The 21,491-nt window shown below is 40.1% G+C and overlaps 2 protein-coding genes across 2 annotated transcripts; both read left to right on the top strand.

Moving 5' to 3' along the window:
- The first annotated feature begins 3,243 nt into the window (after positions 1 to 3,243).
- LOC140321992 (securin-like) lies at positions 3,244 to 7,726 on the top strand. Its single transcript, XM_072398669.1, has 6 exons — positions 3,244 to 3,262; positions 3,895 to 4,000; positions 4,764 to 4,930; positions 5,640 to 5,715; positions 6,582 to 6,737; positions 7,586 to 7,726. The coding sequence occupies exons 2-6, from the start codon at positions 3,913 to 3,915 to the stop codon at positions 7,660 to 7,662; spliced, it is 564 nt and encodes a 187-aa protein (XP_072254770.1). The 5' UTR covers positions 3,244 to 3,262; positions 3,895 to 3,912; the 3' UTR covers positions 7,663 to 7,726.
- A 5,116-nt stretch (positions 7,727 to 12,842) lies between these two features.
- On the top strand, positions 12,843 to 17,422 carry LOC140321991 (securin-like). Its single transcript, XM_072398668.1, has 6 exons — positions 12,843 to 12,946; positions 13,438 to 13,536; positions 14,361 to 14,509; positions 15,104 to 15,179; positions 15,769 to 15,924; positions 17,249 to 17,422. Exons 2-6 carry the CDS (start codon positions 13,449 to 13,451, stop codon positions 17,326 to 17,328), a joined length of 549 nt encoding a protein of 182 aa, XP_072254769.1. The 5' UTR covers positions 12,843 to 12,946; positions 13,438 to 13,448; the 3' UTR covers positions 17,329 to 17,422.
- Positions 17,423 to 21,491: the final 4,069 nt, after the last annotated feature.

Here is a 21,491-nt window from a genome sequence, read left to right as displayed (position 1 = left end):
GCTAGACTGGTAACCCATGCTGCTTAATTTAAAAAAAAAAAAAAACTCCAGTTACTAAAACAATCTTGAATCAATAAGGTAGGGGTGGGGGGCATTTGTCTTCCATATGAAGAAACACCCCTGGTCTATTCTGGGGGACTGTTTGAATTAACTGATCTGCTTCAATCTTCTAGGTTAATGTAGCGCACACATTATACAGGAATATGAACAATCAGCAGTTTACTAATGTCAGTTAGTTGTATGGGTGTACTGCCGCAGGCCAATGCAGAGAAGCATCACAGGGCTGCGGTCATTATAACCTGGGCCCAAAAGAAGTTCTGTTGGCTATGGCACTAAACTTAGCTTCTACTAAGGAATGGAAATAAACTAGAGCTCATAAATGCATGCGTTTTTAAAATATATTCAAAATGTAAAGGCTGATAAAATGCATAAACCAGTGTTTGGCTCTAGAGTTGCTCCAGAGGTTGCTAGGGGTTTCTTGAGTAATGAACATTTTGTGCCTATTGGGTCTTTAACAGTCACCAATGATCTTCTTCTTGATGATCTGGAAGGATGACCTTACTCTCACTGGCCAGCAATGTCAGAGGCATTCTTCCTTCTGACCACACTTTATGTTCTGTGAGTTGTGGATATAGTAATACAGGTGACCTAAAGATTACTTAGGTATTCTCCGCCCCCCCCCCCCCCCCCCCCCCCCCCCCCCATAGTTAAAACACTAGCATAAGTTATAAATCCTACATGTTTTCCTAATTCATCATCATCCCCCTTGCCCATAATCAACAGCAGCTACAATGAACACAGCAGCAGATGGTAAAGGGGAGTCTGGGGATGGACCAAAAGGACTGAAATAATCCATACAATACCTTACTTTTGATGCTTAATGTAACAGCAAATGAATAACTTTAACCTAAGCTCAAAGACTCCTTTGTATTGTACACCTTGTATTAAATGTTTGGATACACTGATATAATATCACTCATAATTATATATTATCCTCTTGAATATACCTATATACATCTTCATAAAACTGCTTATGACATATTTTCAATAAAATCTATGATGCCAAAAACATACCTACCCATTAAACCTTTCTTCCATGACCCACTATGTGCTAGTCAAAAACACAACCATTAATAAAGTGAGTGATTTTTCTTTGAGGAGACCTTGTTGCCAAATGATATCTTTTAAAATTCTTCCTAATAAAATGTATATAGCATTTATTTTTTTTGATAGTCACCTGTTTTGTGTAGACACCTGAAAGCCCTAAGACTGCTGCGGAGTGTTGCTATGATTCCATCAGCCCCTGGAGACTCGGCTGTCACTCAAGGGACACTATATAGTATTCAAATTTTTTTTCTTTCACCTTCCTTGGAATCTGCCTAAATTATGTAGGGATTTGTGGGAATTACCAGAGATGTTTGGTTGATGCAACTGTTCAAATAAGCAGTTAAAAACATGAAAAACTTTTTAAATATATTGTCACTGCTACTTGGCATAAAGAGAATCCTAAAAAAAATTGGTCTTCCAATTGGGGCATGTGGCAAACACTTGTAATCATTTCCTACACTATGCAGAACAAACAATTTTTGGCTTTACATTACTTTGTTTGAATACTTCGTTTTAAAGATTATTTATCCGCTATTACTATCATGATCCTTTGGCACATACGTACACACTTTCACTTGTTTGTCTACAAATTGGGTCCACAAGAAGAGCTGTTGCTGTGGGAATACTTGTTCAGTCACATGATTTTAAAGGTACACTAAATATAATGAGCTATTGAAAATAAAGGACCTGGTTTTTTCCACTAGGTACACCAGATACTCCCATGGTCAGCAGACCTGTAAATAATTCCATATATGTGTGTCCACAAAGTAGTCATGTTTCAGAGTTTTACTATTTTATACCAAAATTAAAGACACACAGATCCCAGTTCTTCAATTTTTTTCTAGATTAACTTTTGTGTGCATAAAAAACCTTTGTCAGATTAGTTAGAAATAGTTGGTAGTAGAGAAAATTGGAAAAGACATAACCCCCTTGGCCTGGTTAAAAATAATATGCCTTTGGTAAAGCCTTTTTCATTAAAGTGGAACAAAACCATGGAACTTGCCTATTTATATATTTATATAACGTGCAAAGGAACCTTAGATCGCATTTGCATGGCACCTCTAATTTGCAAGAGGAAGATCAAGTTCACCATGTAAGGATACTTGGCTTAGATTTCATTGCACTGCCCACCTGGGAGATGTATGAAAGGACTGGAATTCCTCTTTACAGAACTGGGGCCACAGAAAACATTTTCTCATGACATAAATCCATTCAGACCGGTGGATTTACATCACAGCCCAGGTCTCAGGACATTTATTGGGGTAATGTATCAATATAGTATGTTATCATTTTGATAGCGCTTGTCAGGATAAAGTTGCCATTTTGTAGGCTAAAATAAATTCATGACAGTGCAGCAAAATCCACTTTTATCTTCAATCCAATGATCAATGATTTTTTTCCCCCACAATACTTTTTTGGTCTTCCACCACTTGCATTATCATACACAACAATGTGGTAATAATTACAGAATGACATGACAATATCTTTCCTGAGCTTAGATACTCTACACTAGAGACCCAAATTTAAAAAGTAATCCATGACAATGGTATATGTTACAAAAAGATGGGAAACTGGCAGAGAAAACTGGATTTCCCTTCCAAAAATAGAACAATCCAAGATCATTTTTTAAATAGTGACTACAGAAGGGAGAGGAAAGAGAACTGGATAACTACTCAGAAGTTGCGTGTGTCTGTCCATGGATCCCCTATAGCTCTGTAGCCTCCTCCCAGTAATGTCATTCTAGCACAGTGATTATATATATATATATATATATATATATAAAGGATCAGATAATTTCCCCATTGCAGCCTATTATGGGACAGCTGGAAATATAAACACTTAGACGTGTGATCTCCGCAAATCAGGTGCGGCAATGCCCTGACCCTCATCCAATACAAACAAGAGGACGATTAAGGGTTTGACTAATTAGCCAATCAGAGAGGAGCTTGTGATTTTAAGAGCTGGCAGGTGAGCAACCACTACAGGTAACTGTGTTTGGTGTACTCTGAGTCTTCACAGGTAAGAGAGAGGATGGCTGTGTGAGGGGAGTGCTGCCTTGCCTGGGTGTCTGCCTGCCTCTGTGCTAGTACTGTGAGGTTAGGTGTGAATTCTATTCCTGTGCTCTGTGTAATCTTCTTATACTTTTTCCTGTGAGGTAAGAAGGTTTTAGGTCTGTACATGGATTAATATAAACCAGGAGTCGGGTTATAGAATCTATGGTAGTGTTGGTGATGGTAGGGTCCTCCTTAAGTTCCTCTGCTTTCTGCCTCCCCTCTAATTATTGGGGATGTCTGTCCTGTCATTGAATATTGTCACTATCCACCCACACCCAGGAAATCTCAGATCAGTCACCCTTGGGTGGGCAAACAATCTGGGACAATGCTGGGTCCAAGGCTTCTAACTCTTTGGGACTTTTTCATTTTGTTCCTGGTAACCACACCGATCAGATCAGACTGTAATAATGAGACCACAACCAGCCATATGCACCTAATGGGAGGGTTATAGGTCTAAGTGGGCATAGCTGCTCCTCTCCATGTATATCAGGTCTAAGTAAAATCTGGAGATTAACATGATTGTCACCAAATATCAACCTGCCACATTCTATTGTCCACAATATTGATGTGGTGGTGTTTAATGTCCTAATTACATCATGACTGGACCACATACACCACTACAACATAATTTCTTCAACTAAACTTCTGCCTGATAAATAGGGGAATTTCTAATTAAAGTACTGATTGTCCTTTTCTGAATCTACCATTATAAATGTTGTCATTTTTTTTCCAGTTTTAAATAAAGTGAAACATGGCAACTGTGATCTTTGTTGACCAGGAGAATGGAGACGTTGCTTCTACTATCCTCTCTAAGGATCGCTTGAAACAAACCAATTCTGGTGAGTGATTTGGTGGCCAATTTCCGGTCTGTATCCACCTAATCCTCTATCTCTGAGGGTGTTGTGGACAGTTACCCCTATCCGCTTCTTATTGTGTTTACATGGAAAAATCTGTTTGTTGTCTTGATGGAGGGGACCATTGGCTTCAGCTGTTGCCATTAAAAACAGGTTTCGGTTGCATATATTTACATATTTGGAAGCCATAGTGCCTTTTGTTATGGTCCTCTCTCTAAAGTGTGGTGTCTAAGTTGTCATTTCCTTCCAATGGAACAACTATAGCAATAGATTAGAGCTGGTATGGCTGGAGGCTGCCCACTTCTCTTTTTAATGTTGGTTGTCATTTTGGTTTTTACACACACTTTTAAAAGTGCAGCTGCAGCATCACTGTGATTTGTAAATGGCACAAAGGGAAGGATGAGGTAGCAGAGACAGAACATGAGGATTGGTGCTGGTATAGACCATGTTCAGATGGAGCACTAACTAGAACTGCAGCTCTGTGCTTAACATACTTGTATAGATCAGTGGAGCTTAGGGGCCCTTGGGTAGTAAAATCAACACTGCATTAAAGATAAACTGTTGTATCTGAAGTTTAAAGCAGAGAATAATTTTTTAAAAATGCAACCAGGCAGGTATTTCATTGCAGCAGGAACATACCTGATAGTGCAGTCATCTTTTGTGCTGGAATGCTGGCATTTCAGAATCCACAAGGCTATGGTAGAAGTTCAAATGCACATTTGTTAATATTTTTTTCCCTCCCTTTTAGCCAAAACACTCTTCAAAACTCAGCCAGGGAAAGTGTTCAGCAGCTCTGGAGCTGCGGTGAAACCAAGGAAAGCTCTGGGAATTGTCAATAAGCAGGTTGTCAGCACAGCTGTTCCAAACCAAAAAAGTGCCCTGAAAGTGAAGAAGTCTGCACCGGTTACCAACCAGGTACTATGCTTCAGTCATCCGAATTTAAGTGACCAGATCTGTAATTCAAGGCAAAATGTTGTTCTAGCCTCTGCCCCTCACCTGGAGATATATCCTCTTCTGACTGGCTCTGAACTTTCCACTCTTATAAAAAATGTTTTTTTACCAGATATGTAGATGCTTTCTTATAACGTCTAGATGTAAATGGCTATACAAGCCAAATAGGTTTTGATGCTCTGTCACCTGTCTTTAAGTTCTAGCTTTGTTATGGATTCTTGTCTATGGCAATGAACAATTTCAGCACATGCCAAGATAACTTGCATTTGTGCCACCACAGACTTTATTTAGAGGCACCTGAAGTTCAAAAACCTGAGTGATACATGATACAGGCTAGAGAGTATACAGGTGTCTCCTAATAGAAGGTTAGGTAAGGAAAGGTGTTTAAAGTCAGGTCAGAATTTTTAAATGTGAAATTGCTGATTGAACAGATTTCCCACAGTTAGCTGATGCCCAACATTTGCATGGCATAGTTCTTCGGAAAGAAGTTTGTCAGAATTTGGAGCAACTTCTAATGAGGACACAATGTTACCTGAACATGTGTAACACTAAACTCTGTCAACAAATAGAACTTTTTGGGTTGAGACCAAAATCTTTGTAATGTTTAACAAATCTATAGTCTGTAAAAATGACCGCTTATTTTTATGGTGATATCTATATTCTATATTTTCAGATTTCCGAAGCCTGTGTCAAGCCTAGAAAACAAAGCTACCCTGAGATTGAGAAGTGTTTTCCCTATGATCCATCAGGCAAGTGTTTACTCCCAACACCTCCCTCCATAACCTGCTTATTCATTGAATACATTAAACATACTAATCCCTCCTGTGATGTGGCAAATGCCTATCATGTCACAATATCCTAAAAAAAAATATAACAAGTTTTGGCTGATAACCAGACTGTCAGGGAAAGGATGACTTTGGTTTCTCTGCTCCAGTAATCACTGTGACTGCAATACTGTAGCTTGGTATGATGTTACAAGCAAATAGTCTGTAGCAGGGTGAATGTCTCTCAGAAACCTCAGGACATGGCCAAAAATCAGATGTAGCAGAATGCATTGCTGGGGTTGGTGCATCTCCTACGAATTCCCAGAGAAAGGTTGGAACCAGATTCGTTTTGTCTCTTAATCGTTTCCTGCCACAGTCTTAAACGGCTGTGGGGAAATACTTCTTGAAAGATCAACACAACTTCTTCCTCCATTGGGATATCTCTCCTTTCTCCCAGCCGAGTAAAAATTGTAATACTTTAGATTACACAAAGGTGACAAACCTGACATGCTCTGACCCTTCACAATTTGTCAAGGTTGAAAAGTATTGAATGGTGTTCTTGTACACAAGGGGCAAAGTGACTGAATTTGCTAAGGATCCTTCAAACACCTAATCTTGTATTGCCAATGCTTCACCACAAGTAAGACACGCAAATATTTAGCCAATTCTAATCTTTTATAACTGCAGTTCATGATTTGTTGCATAAAGGGAGTTGGAAAGTCTGCTAGGGATTTACAATGTGTTAAAAAATGTCTTAACACATTGGTACTACAGAACGCAAGCTGCCTGATCTATAAGTAATTGTCATAAGTAGTTTGCCCAGCAACACTTTTTTTTATTTTTCTTTGTAGATTTTGAATTTTTTGATGTCCCAGAAGAGCACAAGCTGAGCCATCTCTACCTTGCTGGAGTTCCACTCTTTGTGCATGAGAATGATGCAGCTAAGTTTGATGCTTTGACACCAGAGCCAGCTCCAATGGATGTTCCAGTATTTGGCTGGGAGTCAGGTTGGTATTTTACTGTAATATAGTTTCACATCTTTACTTTAGTTTTGAATAGTGGGAAGGGTTTGGAGCTCTTGGAAGGAAAATAGAGACCTACCCTTCCTTATGGACAACATATACAATACAGAGCCTTGGGTTCAATGAGACAAATGTATTGAAACTGCTGAAAGGTTTAGAGCAAAAGCCACAGTGATCACTTGGCAGTAACTTAAAGCAATGATTTTGCAGTTCCATCTGCAGATAGAAATGGCGTAGAAAGCTGAAAAATGCATCTACCTTGTACTATAACACAACTATAATTCTCACAAGAACATGGAGGTCTAGCAATTGGTTTTATAAATTGCAAAGTGTTTTGTATACTATAGGTGGATAAGACCTGCCTCCCTCTAAAGTATGGTGTAATAGACTAATAGGATGCATTTGTAATGAAAATATGGGAGGGTTCCACCCCCCTCCCGCATTTGAAGAATAGATCTTCATGTAATAATATTTGTTCAGTTTTGTGATATAAGAATCATCAGGCTGTTCGGTGGTCTAGTTTTTAAAACATACTAGAAGGAATGGTCTTATATTTAAGATAATTCATCCTACGGTAGACATGTATGCAACAAATATTTGGAATGCTATTGGCAATGACTAGGATGTACTTGGGAGGCAAGGAGCTTTTTGAGTATCGAAGCTGCCAGGTTATTTTGACTATTGGAACCAGCGATTAATTGCTGCAATGGGTTAAGGCTATATTATATTTATATAGATGTGTGTAATCCAGCTACAGTTTTATGTGTAATTTTGTATTAACAAATTTTTACTATAATGTTTTTGATATTTGTTTTTATTTATTTTGTCTTCAGACATGTCAAGCACACTTCCATCATTCTTCTCAACCCTTGATGAGATCACACTTGACCTGCCCCAGATTACATGTTAGTTTGATTTATTTTTTTTTGTATGGTTTTACTTTTTGTTTATAAAACTTTTAAATAAAATTGCTTTTTTAATACAGCTGTCTGTTGCTTAATATTTTCATAATCCTTCACCAATGTTGCTTTTTGCATGAGCAAGGTGGTATCTTTGTAGGGTCAGTTTAGGAATAGGCCTTTGTAAGAATCTGAATCTTCCCTTATGGGTTTTTCATGTGGAACTGAGACTTCAGGATACCCCTCTCAAAACATTGGCAGACCTGACCCCTGCCTGAGCTTAGGGCTTTCATTTTATGGTATTTGTACAAATTGCCCTACACATAACACTGCGGCAGCAAGGATTATTATTCCTGAATCATGCAGCATGAATAATCTTGAATTTAGTGGGGCTGCCAAATGGCATGTGTATGTATTATACATTTCCAAAGCCTTATTGCTTATCTAATTTCCTCTGTCCTTTTGCTGGTTATTATTGGCCAGTAGTTATTTAGTGCCAACATCCCACTAACTGTCCCTCACAATCTAACCACTGTTGGCTCGAGCATAAGTGGCTTTAGAAAGCATTTCAGTTTTCTAACATTCTGTTTTCATTTTGTCATTATGGGGCATGGAGTGAATCTTGATGAGAAGAGAAAAAAAAAGTTCAATGATTTTAGCTTCTGGCTGCTACATAAAAAAAAAAAAAAAAAAAAGGGGGTCTGAATACTTCTGGGGCCACTGTATATTTTAAAGTAGGTGTCCGTAGAGTGATAAGGGCAGAGAAAAACAGAAGTAAGAGTAAATGGGAAAACGATGTTAAAAGCTTCCTACTGACTACCATAATAATGTACTCTGAGCTGAGAATATAGTGATTAGTCCCCTCATGGTAAAAAGGTTGGGAAAGGCTGCAATACATCTTAGAAAAACTTTAAGACCATTTCTAGGACATAAATCTTATGTTTAGTTACTTTTACCAGTAACTCCTTTGTCCTGCTTGTGATTACTCAGCAACTCTAGTCTTTCCCCACTGTCTGGTCATGCAAAGTAAAGAAGCTGTGGCCTGTTTAGAGTAATGACTGTCCCTATCCAGTCTGCTGAGTTCTCCTGTCCCAGGGAGCTAACAGACAGGTTCTCCTATAAGCTTAAAAGTTGATGCATTAGAACAGTCAAACTCTGCCTAGGTTCCAGATCAATCAGTGTGTGTGTTGTATGTGACTTTCTCTGCTGTCATGCACACTCTGCCATACCTGGAAATTATTGTCTATGTGTTAATTTTTTAGAGTGTCTGAGAAATTAGGCCATTCTTGTTTTTACTGGATGATGACTTCAACCTCTCCCTTTCTACTGGTAAATACCCCTCAGCTTTTAAACATGCCATAATTCTCCCTATACCACTACTTCCCACCACTACATATTTCCCATCCTATTGTGTGTGAAATTCCCCCACCTACTAGATTGTAAGCTCTTCGGGGCAGGGTCCTCTCCTGTATCACTGTCTGTATTAGTCTGTCATTTGCAATCCCTATTTATTGTACAGCGCTGCGTAATATGTTGCTGCTATATAAATCCTGTTTATTAATAATAATAATAATAAAATCGAGGCCAGTGTATGCAGGGAATGAGCCACCATGGCTGCCACTAAACATTCCTGGGCAACCCCCCCCTTTAATGTGTAAAAGTTCCAGCTAATGTGGTCATATAGTGCCATAATATAAGTGCTTTGAGAATTAATCCAGGGAATTGGAACAGGATTTGACACATAATTACACTCTGCAACTCCCATGTCATGGTTTGGGAGTGATTCAGCATTAGGTATCCACCTGGACTCCAACACAACCTCTGCTGCTACCGTCCTGAACTGCTTTTTTAACAAGCCACCTCGCTGACTGATTCATCCTGTTCCACATCGGGACTCAACCAGCTGACAAGCCTATACTACAGCTGCCACTCACACAGACTTCAGTTTAATAAGTTCTAATGTATTCCTGTGATTCACAAATATCTATTACAATATATTATATACCCAGCACTCTTTGCTGACTCTATTTCCTCTCCTCCTCCCCAGTCTGTTAACCCTCTCCTGACTGTTCCTGTGCTCTCCTGCTTTCTTACACACACAGCAAGATTCGCCCTCCTTCTAACCTCATACGTATTCACACTACTCATAGGTTCTTTCTTCCTTTATCTGGCAGTCTATGGATTGCCAGATCTGTCTGTAATAAACTAAAGTCTATCCACAACTTCTCTAAACTTAGAATCAAATTCAAGCTCCTGTGCTTTGCCTTCAAATCCCTCCACAGTACTTGCCATTTTTACATTTCTCACCTGGTAGTAAAATACTCCCCAAGCCGCTCTCCTTCCTCCTCCAATGACTACTGATGACTTCCTCACTCATAACCTCATCACACTCCCAAGACTTTTCTAGAGCTGAAGACAATAACAGCTTACTTCCATATGTGTTCTTTTAAACAGCCAAAACCCCTTTCACACAACCGTGTGAGTTAAGACACAATAAGAATAAGAAAAAAACCTAGAGCTGCCCCGACTCTCTGGAATGGTCTTCCTCGTCCTATTTGGCTTGCTACTACTTTCTGTTCATTTAAAAGAGCACTCAAAACCCATTTTTTCAAACTTTTAAATTTTCTGTCATCTAAACCAGTGGTCGCCAACCTTTTCGGACCGGGGGACCACTAAATTTACCAGCTCCAGACCACGCATGTGCGGGGAGCCGGGTGTAACTCAAAGGGGGAGGAACTTCCCCTTTAGTGATGTCATGATGCCAGATCCCGTCCACATCCCTGAGCCTTGGATCCATACAAGGGAAATGGTATGCAGCTTGCAGTTTCTGCCGATTGGCGACCGCTGTTCTAAACCCTCACTATTTCCCACCACTCCAAATCTTCCCTCCTATTGTGTGTAATGACTTCCCCACTCATAACCTCATAACACGCATGGATACAAGACTTTTCTAGAGCTGCCCCAACTCTCTGCAATGGTCTCCCTCATCCTATTCGGCTTGCTCCTACTTTCTGCTCATTTAAAAGAACACTCAAAACCCATTTTTTCAAACTTGCCTACCCATCTTATTCTGTCTTTTGAAACCGTCACTACTTTCCACCAATATACATATCTCTCATTATTGTGTGTAAATTCCCCCACCTACTAAATTGTAAGCTCTTTGGGGTAGGGTCCTCCCCTCTTGTGTCACTGTGTGTATCTGTCATTTGCAACCCCTATTTAATGTACAGCGCTGCGTAATATGTTTGCAATATATAAATCTTGTTTATTATTAATAATAATATTAATAATAATAATAATAATAATATAGTTCCAATCCGAGTTGATTTTGACTTAAATCAAAGCTCTTTTAACATTGAATCAGAATCTGAGCAATCCAATCTGACATTACAATACCATTGACAAGTATAGTAGGCCACCAGATGATGACAGCTGAGCTGTACTCCACCTGTAATTGACAGGTATAATATGTATCATAAAAAAAATACTTAACACAGTCAGATTTCTTAACCATTCCAAACAGATTTGATCCAAGTCAGATTGTGTTCTTAGCACCATCATTCTAAAAGTTCAGCACCTGGGCTAACCAGCAAAAAAGCCAAGTTGGGTTTGGAATAGTAAGCATGGGAGCCAGGTGCATGCAGAGAACCTTTAAGAACCAGTGCTTGCCATAGTGCCAGCTGCTAAATAATGAACAGAATAGTTTGCTTCTGGCATAGGTCTAAGGAAAGATAAGGAAGGAAATAGGTCTAAGGAAAGATATATATGTATACAGCTAACAGAGCAGATCTGGATGTCAAGATTCCTTGATGCCCTCTATACTCTATACATGACATTCCACGGGGGAGCAATGCACAGAAAAACAAAGTGATGTCTCCAACAGTGACACTTGATCAGGTGGCAAATGTCCACAATAGGAGTCCTCTTATTTTGGAGAGATTTCATTACTTTCTATCCAAAGTTTCTAGATAAACTGAGCAGCCAGCTGAAAATTGTCTATTACTTTTATTCAGCACTACAAATTTATTTATTAAGCGTCAGTGCTGGAGAAGTGTACCTCATGCTGCCTTCATGTCAACCCAGGTAAGTTGTCCTTTTAGGAGAATATACACATTACATTAGAGGAGGACACATGTTGTCTATATTATCATAATATGCACATGCAGATTATATTGGGTTAGGAAGACAATCCATAAAACAGGATCAGAACATTTCATAAAAGTCATATCTAGGGTGGGAGCCCCAAGATTAATATCTGGTGATAAACATGGACAAAGGAATAATAAGTCCAAAAACAAGAAAACTGATCTCCTATGAAGAATTGGTTCTTTGGGATCCCAAAATGATTTATTAGTGAAACAGAACCGGTGCTCTTATAATGCAAGAAAAAGTTAGTCTCTTTATTCTAAAAAGTGTGAATTGTATGAGATCCAAGGTTTAAAAATGAAAAACTGAAATACCACAATGATTGAAGTTGTGTAATAACTGAGCAGGGTACTGGGTGCCTGATACACCATGGGTCAAAGGATAACTTATAAATACAGATATGAATTGCCCCACCTGTAGTATATCCATTAAACGTATTCCAGGTGGAGAGCGCAATATACATCTGAAGATGGGGGGCAAAGGATGGGGGCACTTTATATGTAGAGGTAGAGGGATGAAGAAGACCTGTGTTGGGCAGGAAATTGAGAAAGCATTGGCATGAATGCAAAATAACTTTTTTTGTAAAATTGACAATAAATGGATGTATTATATAATATATAAAATGAGTGCCCTCTCATCTTTCTTTTTTGGATCTTGAATCTTATGCCCATCCTTCATATCACAGTGATAATTCCATATTGTACCCTATAAATCCTGTTTATTAATAATAATAATAATAATAATAATACCCTGGTTACAGGGAATCCCTTCTGCAGCCTATTCTGAGAAATCTGTTTCCTTCCTGTCCATGGATCCCTTATAGCTCTGTACCCTCCCCCCAGTAATGTCATCCTAGCACAGTGATAATATATATAGAAAGGATCAGATCATTTCCCCATTGCAGCTTAATATAAAACAGCTGGAAATATAAACACTGACACGTGTGATCTCCGCGAATCAGGTGCGGCAATGCCCCGATGCTCATCCAATAGAAACAAGAGGGCAATTAAGAATTTGACCAATTAAAGAAGTGGCGCGGCGTGTAGCCAATCAGCGAGGAGCCTGTGATTTTAAGATCTGGCAGGTTAGCAACCGGTTACAGGTAACGGTATTCGGTGGTGTGGCGGCTGTGTAGTGAGGAGCGTCCAGGTAAGATAGAGGAGGGCTGTGTAGGTGACTCAAGAGGCCCATGAAGGAGCTTACACCGGTTCTACAAGGGGGAAGCTCGCACCTAGCGGCATAGTGTAATATTGGGGACACAGCCAGCCATATTAAGAGGGTTTTTAGCTGTTAATAGACATGGCTGCCCCCCCCCCTCCCTGTGTGACTGTTTATCTGATGCTGGGGCTTGTGGTGTCTCTTTAGGGCTGTGATTTATAAATGGTAATTCAGAGGATCACTATATATTTTTTTTTCTGCTGTGGTGGTGTGCAGAATAAGCAGTCCTTTGGAAAAAATGTCCATCATAATTGTCTCTAGATATCATCTAGCACTTTCTATAGTTCCAAACTCCTTCATCACCTGCTGCCCAGACCACATAACCAGGTGACCTAAGCTGCCTGCCATGTGGGGGAATAGCTGATATAGTTCTGATGTCTTTATAGAAATCTACCAATATAAACCGCTCCAATTTTTTGCAGTTCTGCAGAACATGGCAACTGTGATCTTTGTTGACCAGGAGAATGGAGATGTTGCTTCTACTATCCTGTCTAAGGATCGCTTCAAACAAACTAAACCTGGTGAGTGATTTGGTGGCCTGTACTCAGTCTGTACCCACCTAATCCTGGATTTCTGTGGGTGTTGTGAATGTTGCCCCTTTTACCCCTATCAGCTTCTTTACCTTCACTTACAGGGCAGGTGATCTGGGAAATGAGGGCAGTAACATTCTAATCTTTTCACACTACCCATTCATACTTTTAGCTATAGAAATTACATCTGGAGATTTCTAACAGTGTAAGTATCCTAAGACTACTAGGATTGGCAAGTGTACCCTGAAAATATGTATGTGTATTACCCCTTGCCACAGAAGAAAGCTCTGATGTTGGTGATGATTTAGGTAAATATTGCCAACTTCTTACTCCTGGGGTTGCTGATTGGCTGCTCAGACCCCAACACTTGCTTGGCAGTGCTCCCATACTTTCTCTAAAGGGCCCAGTAAGCATTTAAAAAGCTTTAAGCTTTCCTAAAGCACTTGTTACTGTTAAAAAAAAAAAAAAACATCAGCTGCTATGCCTGGACTCCCTTCTCTGTAAAGCTGCACCTTAGCTTGTTGAGTGTTGCTGTCTGGCTTTTCTTCTGTTCCCATCTGTACATAATTAACTGAAGCATCATCACTGTGGTTTGTGAATGGCACAGAGGGGAGCAGCACATGGAATTGGGTGTCTGTGCCATACACCAGGAGTCAGAAGTACCTCTCCCTGCTGTTCAATACTTCTATAGATCAGTGGAGCTTAGAGGGCTTCTGGGGTAATTCAATCACACTGTATGAAAGTGTTTGTCTGGAGTTGTGCACTCTACATTTTGCTGCAGACTTTATCGTATCTTTTCTTTTTTTATTGTGTAGCAAAAACACTTTTCAGAAGCCATTCAGGGAAAGTGTTTGGCAACTCTGGAACTATGAAGCTGAGGAAAGCTCTGGGAAATGTCAACACAGCTGTTCCTAGTCAGAAAGATGCCCTTAAGGTGAAGAAGTCTGCACCAGTTACCAAGCAGGTACTATTCTGTCTTTTACAGTTCAGATAAGTGTTTGATGATTCCTCCAAGTTACTCTAGAATTGGTCTCAAAGTAGATTTGCTTCTGCTGTCAGAAATCCAAAGACACAAGCAGTGCTAAACACGGGAGTGTCTCTAAACTTTCCACTCTTCTAATAAGCTTTCCTTGTACCAGGACTAAGCTGTGCAGTGGATTTGGCTAGTTCCTGAAGTTGTAGATGTTTAGTTGTAACCCCTAGATGCCAATGAAATGTTTTTGTGTATTTAGACTTTAGTGTATAAAGAGTATCTGTCATTTATCATTTACTGGCAACTGCTGGGGGGACATTGTATATCATCACAAGCTGTCCAGACTTTCCTCCCATGTGTAGGCTTCATCCTCCAAGAGGCTGGTTATTCTTTTACAGAACTGATCTGGGAAAGTTGGCATACTCTTTCACACTTGGAGGGTCCCACAGAATAAAACCTGAACAATTGTAACCCTAAAAACAAAATGAATTGCAGAGTTGGTATTAAAATGCTTCTAATGTGTAACAAGTCTATAGCTGGTAAAATCTACTGCTTAAGCCTAACTGTGATATCTTTTAATTTCAGATTTCTGAAGTGTGTGTCAAGCCCAAAAAACAAAGCTACCCTGAGATTGAGATGTGTCTTCCTTATGATCCATCAGGCAAGTGTTTACTCCCCACCCCTCCTGCTTATCCACTATAAATAGTTAATTTCCCCTGTTATCTGCAAAAATCATTGCATGATGTACAGCAGCAATATAATTTAAAAAAGGTTTTACTGTTTACCAAAGGCAAAGAGCAGAATGGCTGTTCCTGCACCAGTGACTGATATTGTAACTTAATATGAAGTCACATAGAGTATCTGTAGCAGGTGGCATGGCCTGTCAGAAATTTGTAAGCATGGCCAAGAACTGGGAATGTTCCCAGGTTTAAATGATTGGTGTCAGGATTCACATACTGAATGGTGGAAAAGGTCTCTATTCAGTTGTGAAGGAATACATTGTCGGAGATGACTGGAATCCATGACATAAGTATCTCCCACAAACCTTCAAACATCAGAGAAGGGTTGGAACCAGGTGGTTGGTTGACAATTGTAAAACTTTAGATCTACACATTTGAGCATATGGGTGACAATCCTGACAGGTTTAGCCTATCCTCTTGGTGAAACTAAGAAAAACTGTTCTTGTAATCACCTTGTACAGGAACAGCAGTGGTCATATTCGTTTGTTCAGCAATACATTTTCTTCCTAGAGTTTGAAACTTTTGATGTCCCAGAAGAGCACAAGCTGAGCCATCTCTACCTTGCTGGAGTTCCACTCATTGTGCATGAGAATGATGCTGCTAAGTTGGATGCTTTGACACAGGAGCCAGCTCCAATGGATATTCCAGTATTTGGCTGGGAGTCAGGTTGGTGTTTAACTGCAATGCAGCTTGTATTTCCAATCAAAAATGAGGATTTGAATAGTGGGGAAAGGGTTGATGCTCCTGCTTTGAATGGCTTTTGGATAGTCTTCCCTCTGCTTACTAACAAGAACACTGGTGTAATAGAGAGCCCTGGATAATGGTAAAAACCAGACAGGGATTCTAACCCCCTTCCCACTCCATTCAGAATGAATCGTTATTCCCAATGGGGTGTGTATTTTTAACATTAAAGCAAAGTATGTACATCTGCATACCATGGATCATCTTGTCAGTAATTTTACCCAATTAATACCATCACTGCCTTAACTGGTCTGGGGGTTTAGGTTTTAGCCTGAGACAAATCTATATCAAAATTGGGCAATACATTTACTGTATGTTAGAACAAAAGCTGCTTAGCTGTGACTAAATGCAATGAGCTCCAATAGCAGGAATAGCAATGGTCAACAGAGGAGTGAAGTGCATCTGCCTCCTGAAATAAAATACAATTGTATAAATGTGATTTTATAAGGTTTGTGTAGGGATAGAGCTTGTAATGGCAAAAAATGCAGTTCTGGCAACCCCAATGAATAGTGATGGAGGTAATGCAGAAGTCATTCATTGACTGCATTGTGTAAAGTGATTTTTGTATATATGTCTCCAGGTTAAGGGGACGCCTCCTAGATACAGAGGGGGCTTCCCTGCTTGCTCTGTGCAAGATGAGGCACATAGCTTGCAGAAGAAATCTCACAGAAATAAACACAGCTGAGGTTGTGGGTGAGCTTGTAATCTTTAATGGCCAAGACAAACTCTGCAATTTTCTTGTATATCAAGGCACAGATTGCTCCAGATGTTAATGAATGTCTAGGCTCCATAAAGGTTTTCTTTGTTTGTAATTAGCTCACAGTGAGGATGTTATACAGTAACTGATACCACACTGCCTATTATGTTGAGACAAACATCTGTCCAAATTGCATTTATTAAAATAATGTACCTGTTCCAATTTGCATACAAATTCAACTTAAGAACAAATTTACAGTCCCTATCTCATATGTAACCTGGGGGCTACCCTGTATATGGTATTGCTACTGTGACTTGGATGTACCTCTAACAGAAAATGTGTGATGAATACCCAATCATGAGAAACTCCAATTGTAAAATCTGTATAGTGTTTTGCATGTTTGTACCACTAGGTGGACACCTATCTCCTAGGAACAGACTAGAATGTACACTAAAAAAATCCAGTTGCTGCTTTATGCATGCCACTGATAACTGACATTAAATTGCGCTGTTTGATTTATGCTTTTTATTTTTATCCTTTTATTTTTTTTAGATATGTGGAGGACACTTCCATCTTTCTTGACAACCCTTGATGAGATTACACTTGGCTTACCTGAAATGGTGACATGTTAGGGTTATTTATGTTTTTACTCGTCTATATAATTTTAAATAAACTTGCTTTTGTAATCCAACTAATTTTAAATAAACTTGAAAAATCTAAATAAATCTTAGTTTTTTTTGCCTAAAGAACAACTCTAGCCTTCAGAAACACCTCTTTTTAACCATATCAGATACATACCTAAATGAGGACTCCCTTCCCCAGCGCTTTTTTTATTTATTTTAAGAAGCAGACATTGTTCATCCCAGTACATGGTAAATCTCCACTGAGGTTTGAGTGCTCTGATTTTCTGTATAGTCCACACCTACAGGGACTTGGAAGGGGAGCTTAGTCTATTACTAGTAAGTAGGTGTTTGCAGTACTGTGATCAACCCCAACCCAGTGCAGAGTAAAATAAAGGTCATTTAAATTGGGGTTTTTTCAGGTGTAAGGCCATAGACTGCTTCTTTTGTAGTTATAATACCTATGCAGCTTTTTTTCACATGTCTAAAAATGACGGTTGTAGGGATGTGCAGAATTGAAAGAGTTAACTAGTGGTTAGTTATTGGCGCTATTGATGCAGAGTAATCATGCAGTAACAGGACCACAATCATAAACATGAATCTTGGCTAAGATAATGTGTAGAGCTGAAAAATATCAATATTTTAAAGACTGCCTCAATCACCAGACCAGTCATATGAATTTTAGGTCAGAGGGGAAAAACACTGTAAATTTAACAAAACTGTATGCCACCACCCATCTAAAGACTGTTAGGATGCAGAAAGTTAAGTTGCTTACTTAAAGGGAAGAGAATGTAATGCTGGTATGTTATCTGATTACAATCTTTGCTAATTAAAAAAATAAATAAATAAATTCTGCTGTTGTAGTGGCTGGTACATTGTACTTTAGTCATAGTACAATTCCATTTTGGTACTTTCTTTTAAATCGGCAACTAATTTAGGTGTTTGATGTAATGCTCGTAAAATGAATTTTTGTGCAGCTCTGCCCAAGTTTTATGAACATCACATGAATTGGACCTATAAAGGAAGCTGGCTTTGATGGGTAGGCATTGTGCTAAATGTGGCCTAAATGAATAGGTAACTCCTGTATGCTGCATTTTTTTTATAACTGTTCAGTGCATGTAAAATGTGCCAAAATGACTTGTGTGCTGCAAGCATTTTAAATGCATGTACTAAGATTTAAAATGCAAGTATGGGAAAAAAAATGAATTAACATACTTAAGGGGATGTTTATTTAATGGGAAAGCACTTTGGTTGGTCTGTATCTAGGATAAAATGGGGAAAGTCTTTCCATAGGAACATTTGATTATGTGATAACTAAAGTGAAATGTCCCCCTCACATCAGCAAGAAATCCTCTCCCTTGTGTAGTCAGGAAGGGAAATATCCCTAATGATTAAAAAATGGCTTTTATATATACTTTGTGTGTACTTTATATTTAGGACAGACCTTTGACCTGTAAGTGAGGGCACCTTAATCATGCCCAGTCCAAAAATTTCAGAATTCAGCAGTAGATACATCTGTATTATGCCACTCAAAGCAGCAAAATCCAAACATGGGTATTGGTGCAGAAATTCACCAGCGAAGGGATGCGTTCCCTTACCACTGCTTCTTAAATAGGTATTTGCAGTACATGGAAGGCAAGAAGTGGTTGCTTATTTAAGCACTTGGACTTCCCCCTTCCTTGGAGATGGTTAGCTTTGTTGCTGAAAGTGATTATTCCCCATTTCCTGTACCCTTGACTTCCACATAACATTAGAAGCTGCAGTGGGTATGTTCAGCCTACTTCATTTCCTGTCCAAAATAACCGGATAATCTAGCACACTCTATTTAGCCAACTGTATTTTACTGGCCCTCCACTTTCAGCTATTTATCTGCTCTGTTAATCATTCAGTCTCAATCTCGTGGGCTATTTGAGTGATCTGTATGTAAATACAATTCTTTCAAGAATGCCTGAGTGGGGAGTGCGCATGCGCCGCCCGTTCATGCCGGTTTCCTGCTGAATGGCTCGGCGCTCCCCGGATTCCCTTTTACAGTTCCCCGCAGCAGATTTATTCGGCAGCCACGTTCTCCGCGGGTGGCCTGTGTTCCTGGATCCTCCGGGCTTCTAGGCATGATGGTGGGGAAGGCTGGCGCAAAGCAGAAGGATCGCATATCGCGATCTCAGCCGGCTCTCAAGATGGGGAGCAGCGTGGAGAGGAGGCTCCAGCAGGGCTGAGGGGAGAAAGCGGCCCCCACACAGGATATAGGGGACAAGAGAGGGGAGAGATCCCTGCCCCAGCTCTCTCCAGTGACTGGCCATTCTGACCAAGATGTCTCTAGCCCCCAGCCTATTCAGCAACCCCCCTCTCCAGGACACTCTCCTGTGCTTCTGAGCTGTACAAGTTTGCAGGGAGAGGATTCTTTGTTATCCAGCCATGACCTGCAACATTTTGATCAGGGCTCCAGATATTCTGTGTTAATGCAGGAACCTTCTGCATGCTCTCCCCCCTCTTTACTCCCGGAAGCAGAAAACAGGCTGTATTTGAATTTGGCTGGCCTTTTGCAATCCGAGTTAGCAAAAGTCACAGAGAAGATTACCTCTGAAGTGCGACAGGACTTACAGTCCTTGGGTGCGCGAATTGATATATTTGAGAAAAAAGTTGATGAGACAGTGTCCTGTGTTAATCAGAATTCTAAGGAGATAACACTATTACATGATCAGCTGGACGCCATGCAGATTAAGCTTGATGACATGGAAAACAGATCCCGCCGAAACAACTTCAGGATTAGGGGCCTCCCAGAATCGGTTAAAGATATTACAGAGGCAGTAAGGCGCTTCCTGCATAATCTTCTACCTGAATTACCAGAGTCAGAATTATTACTTGATAGGGCACACAGAGCTTTGATGGCCCTCCCAGGGATGTAATTGTTAAACCCCACTACTTTACTACTAAAGAGGCGCTTTTGAAAGTGACCAGGGGTTTGGAATTGAAAAATTGAATTGAAAAGTTTCTCCTTTTCGTCTTTCGCGGAAGGGGAACAACTTCTCAGAGATCTGGACTTACTCCAGAGAGCAGAACTACAGCCATCCCCAGACAAGGAGGCGTCCACGTCCTTGTATCCACTGTGGAATAAAACCAAGGCAACGGGGAAACAGCTGCAGAAAACACCATGAACATTTACAATGGACGCGATGCTGTCTTATTTTTATTTTTATCTTTTAACTATATGTCTTCGCAAGTTTACAAGTAGACTTTTGGGGATTCTACTTTTATGACCGGATTGGGTCGGGGCATCGGCTGATACTGCTGCCCCCCATCCTTGGATCTTTCGTTTGCTGTTTCCCCAAAGGGGGGAGCTATGTTTAGTTAATGATGAGTCATATGGTCATGTTATTACATTTCCTGTTTTACCGCTGCATATGCCTTTGTTATCCTATGCGGATTTATTGATGTGATGTTATGTTTATTTAATGGCTGCCGAGCCTACCTCAAACATATTGTACCCCTGCTCAGCCATGTTTGGAATTTTGAGTAGAGTTGTTGAGGGTATTTTATGTCTCAAAGTTTACTTCGGTGGGGGTGTGGGGATCCGGGGGGTTACACATGCCCTCATATTACAGGGAATCCAGTTCGGGTCGTATTTATTTGATTTGGCCCGGAGGGACTTTCCCTGCCGAGATGGAGTTCCTGGGAGCTCCTAAAGGCACAGGGGTTGGGGCTGCTCCTTGGGCCCGGGGACCGGGGTGGGGCCTGAACCTTGTTGATGTTTTTTTCATAATTTTCATGTGCTGGTTTTTGTTTTTGAGTTTGTCTTGTCTGTCCTTGGTGCTGTCTTGTTGTCCCCAACTTGTCTTTCCCGCCCCCAGAGGAAGTACTAACTTGATGCTGTGTATGTTATCTCCCTATGCTGACTGATCCTCCAGTGGCCCCGGTAGTTCACTCTAAGCTGACGTTGTTATCACATAATGTCCAGGGCCTTAACTCTCCTGTTAAACGCTCTAAAGCATTCCACTATTATAATTCCTTAAATGTTGATATTTTGGCCTTACAGGAAACACATTTCTCCAACACTTCAGCCCCCAACTATTTACATAAAAATTACCCGCTGTTCTATAATGCCACCTCCGACAAAAAGAAAGGAGGAGTTCTCCTATGTTTTCGGAAAAGTTTGAACTTTTCGCCTCTAGAGGTTTTTA

This window comes from Pyxicephalus adspersus, chromosome 2 (assembly GCF_032062135.1).
Source record: "Pyxicephalus adspersus chromosome 2, UCB_Pads_2.0, whole genome shotgun sequence".
NCBI lineage: Eukaryota > Metazoa > Chordata > Amphibia > Anura > Pyxicephalidae > Pyxicephalus > Pyxicephalus adspersus.
Note: the sequence above shows the minus strand (reverse complement) of the source record. Positions and strands in the feature narration are given on the sequence as shown.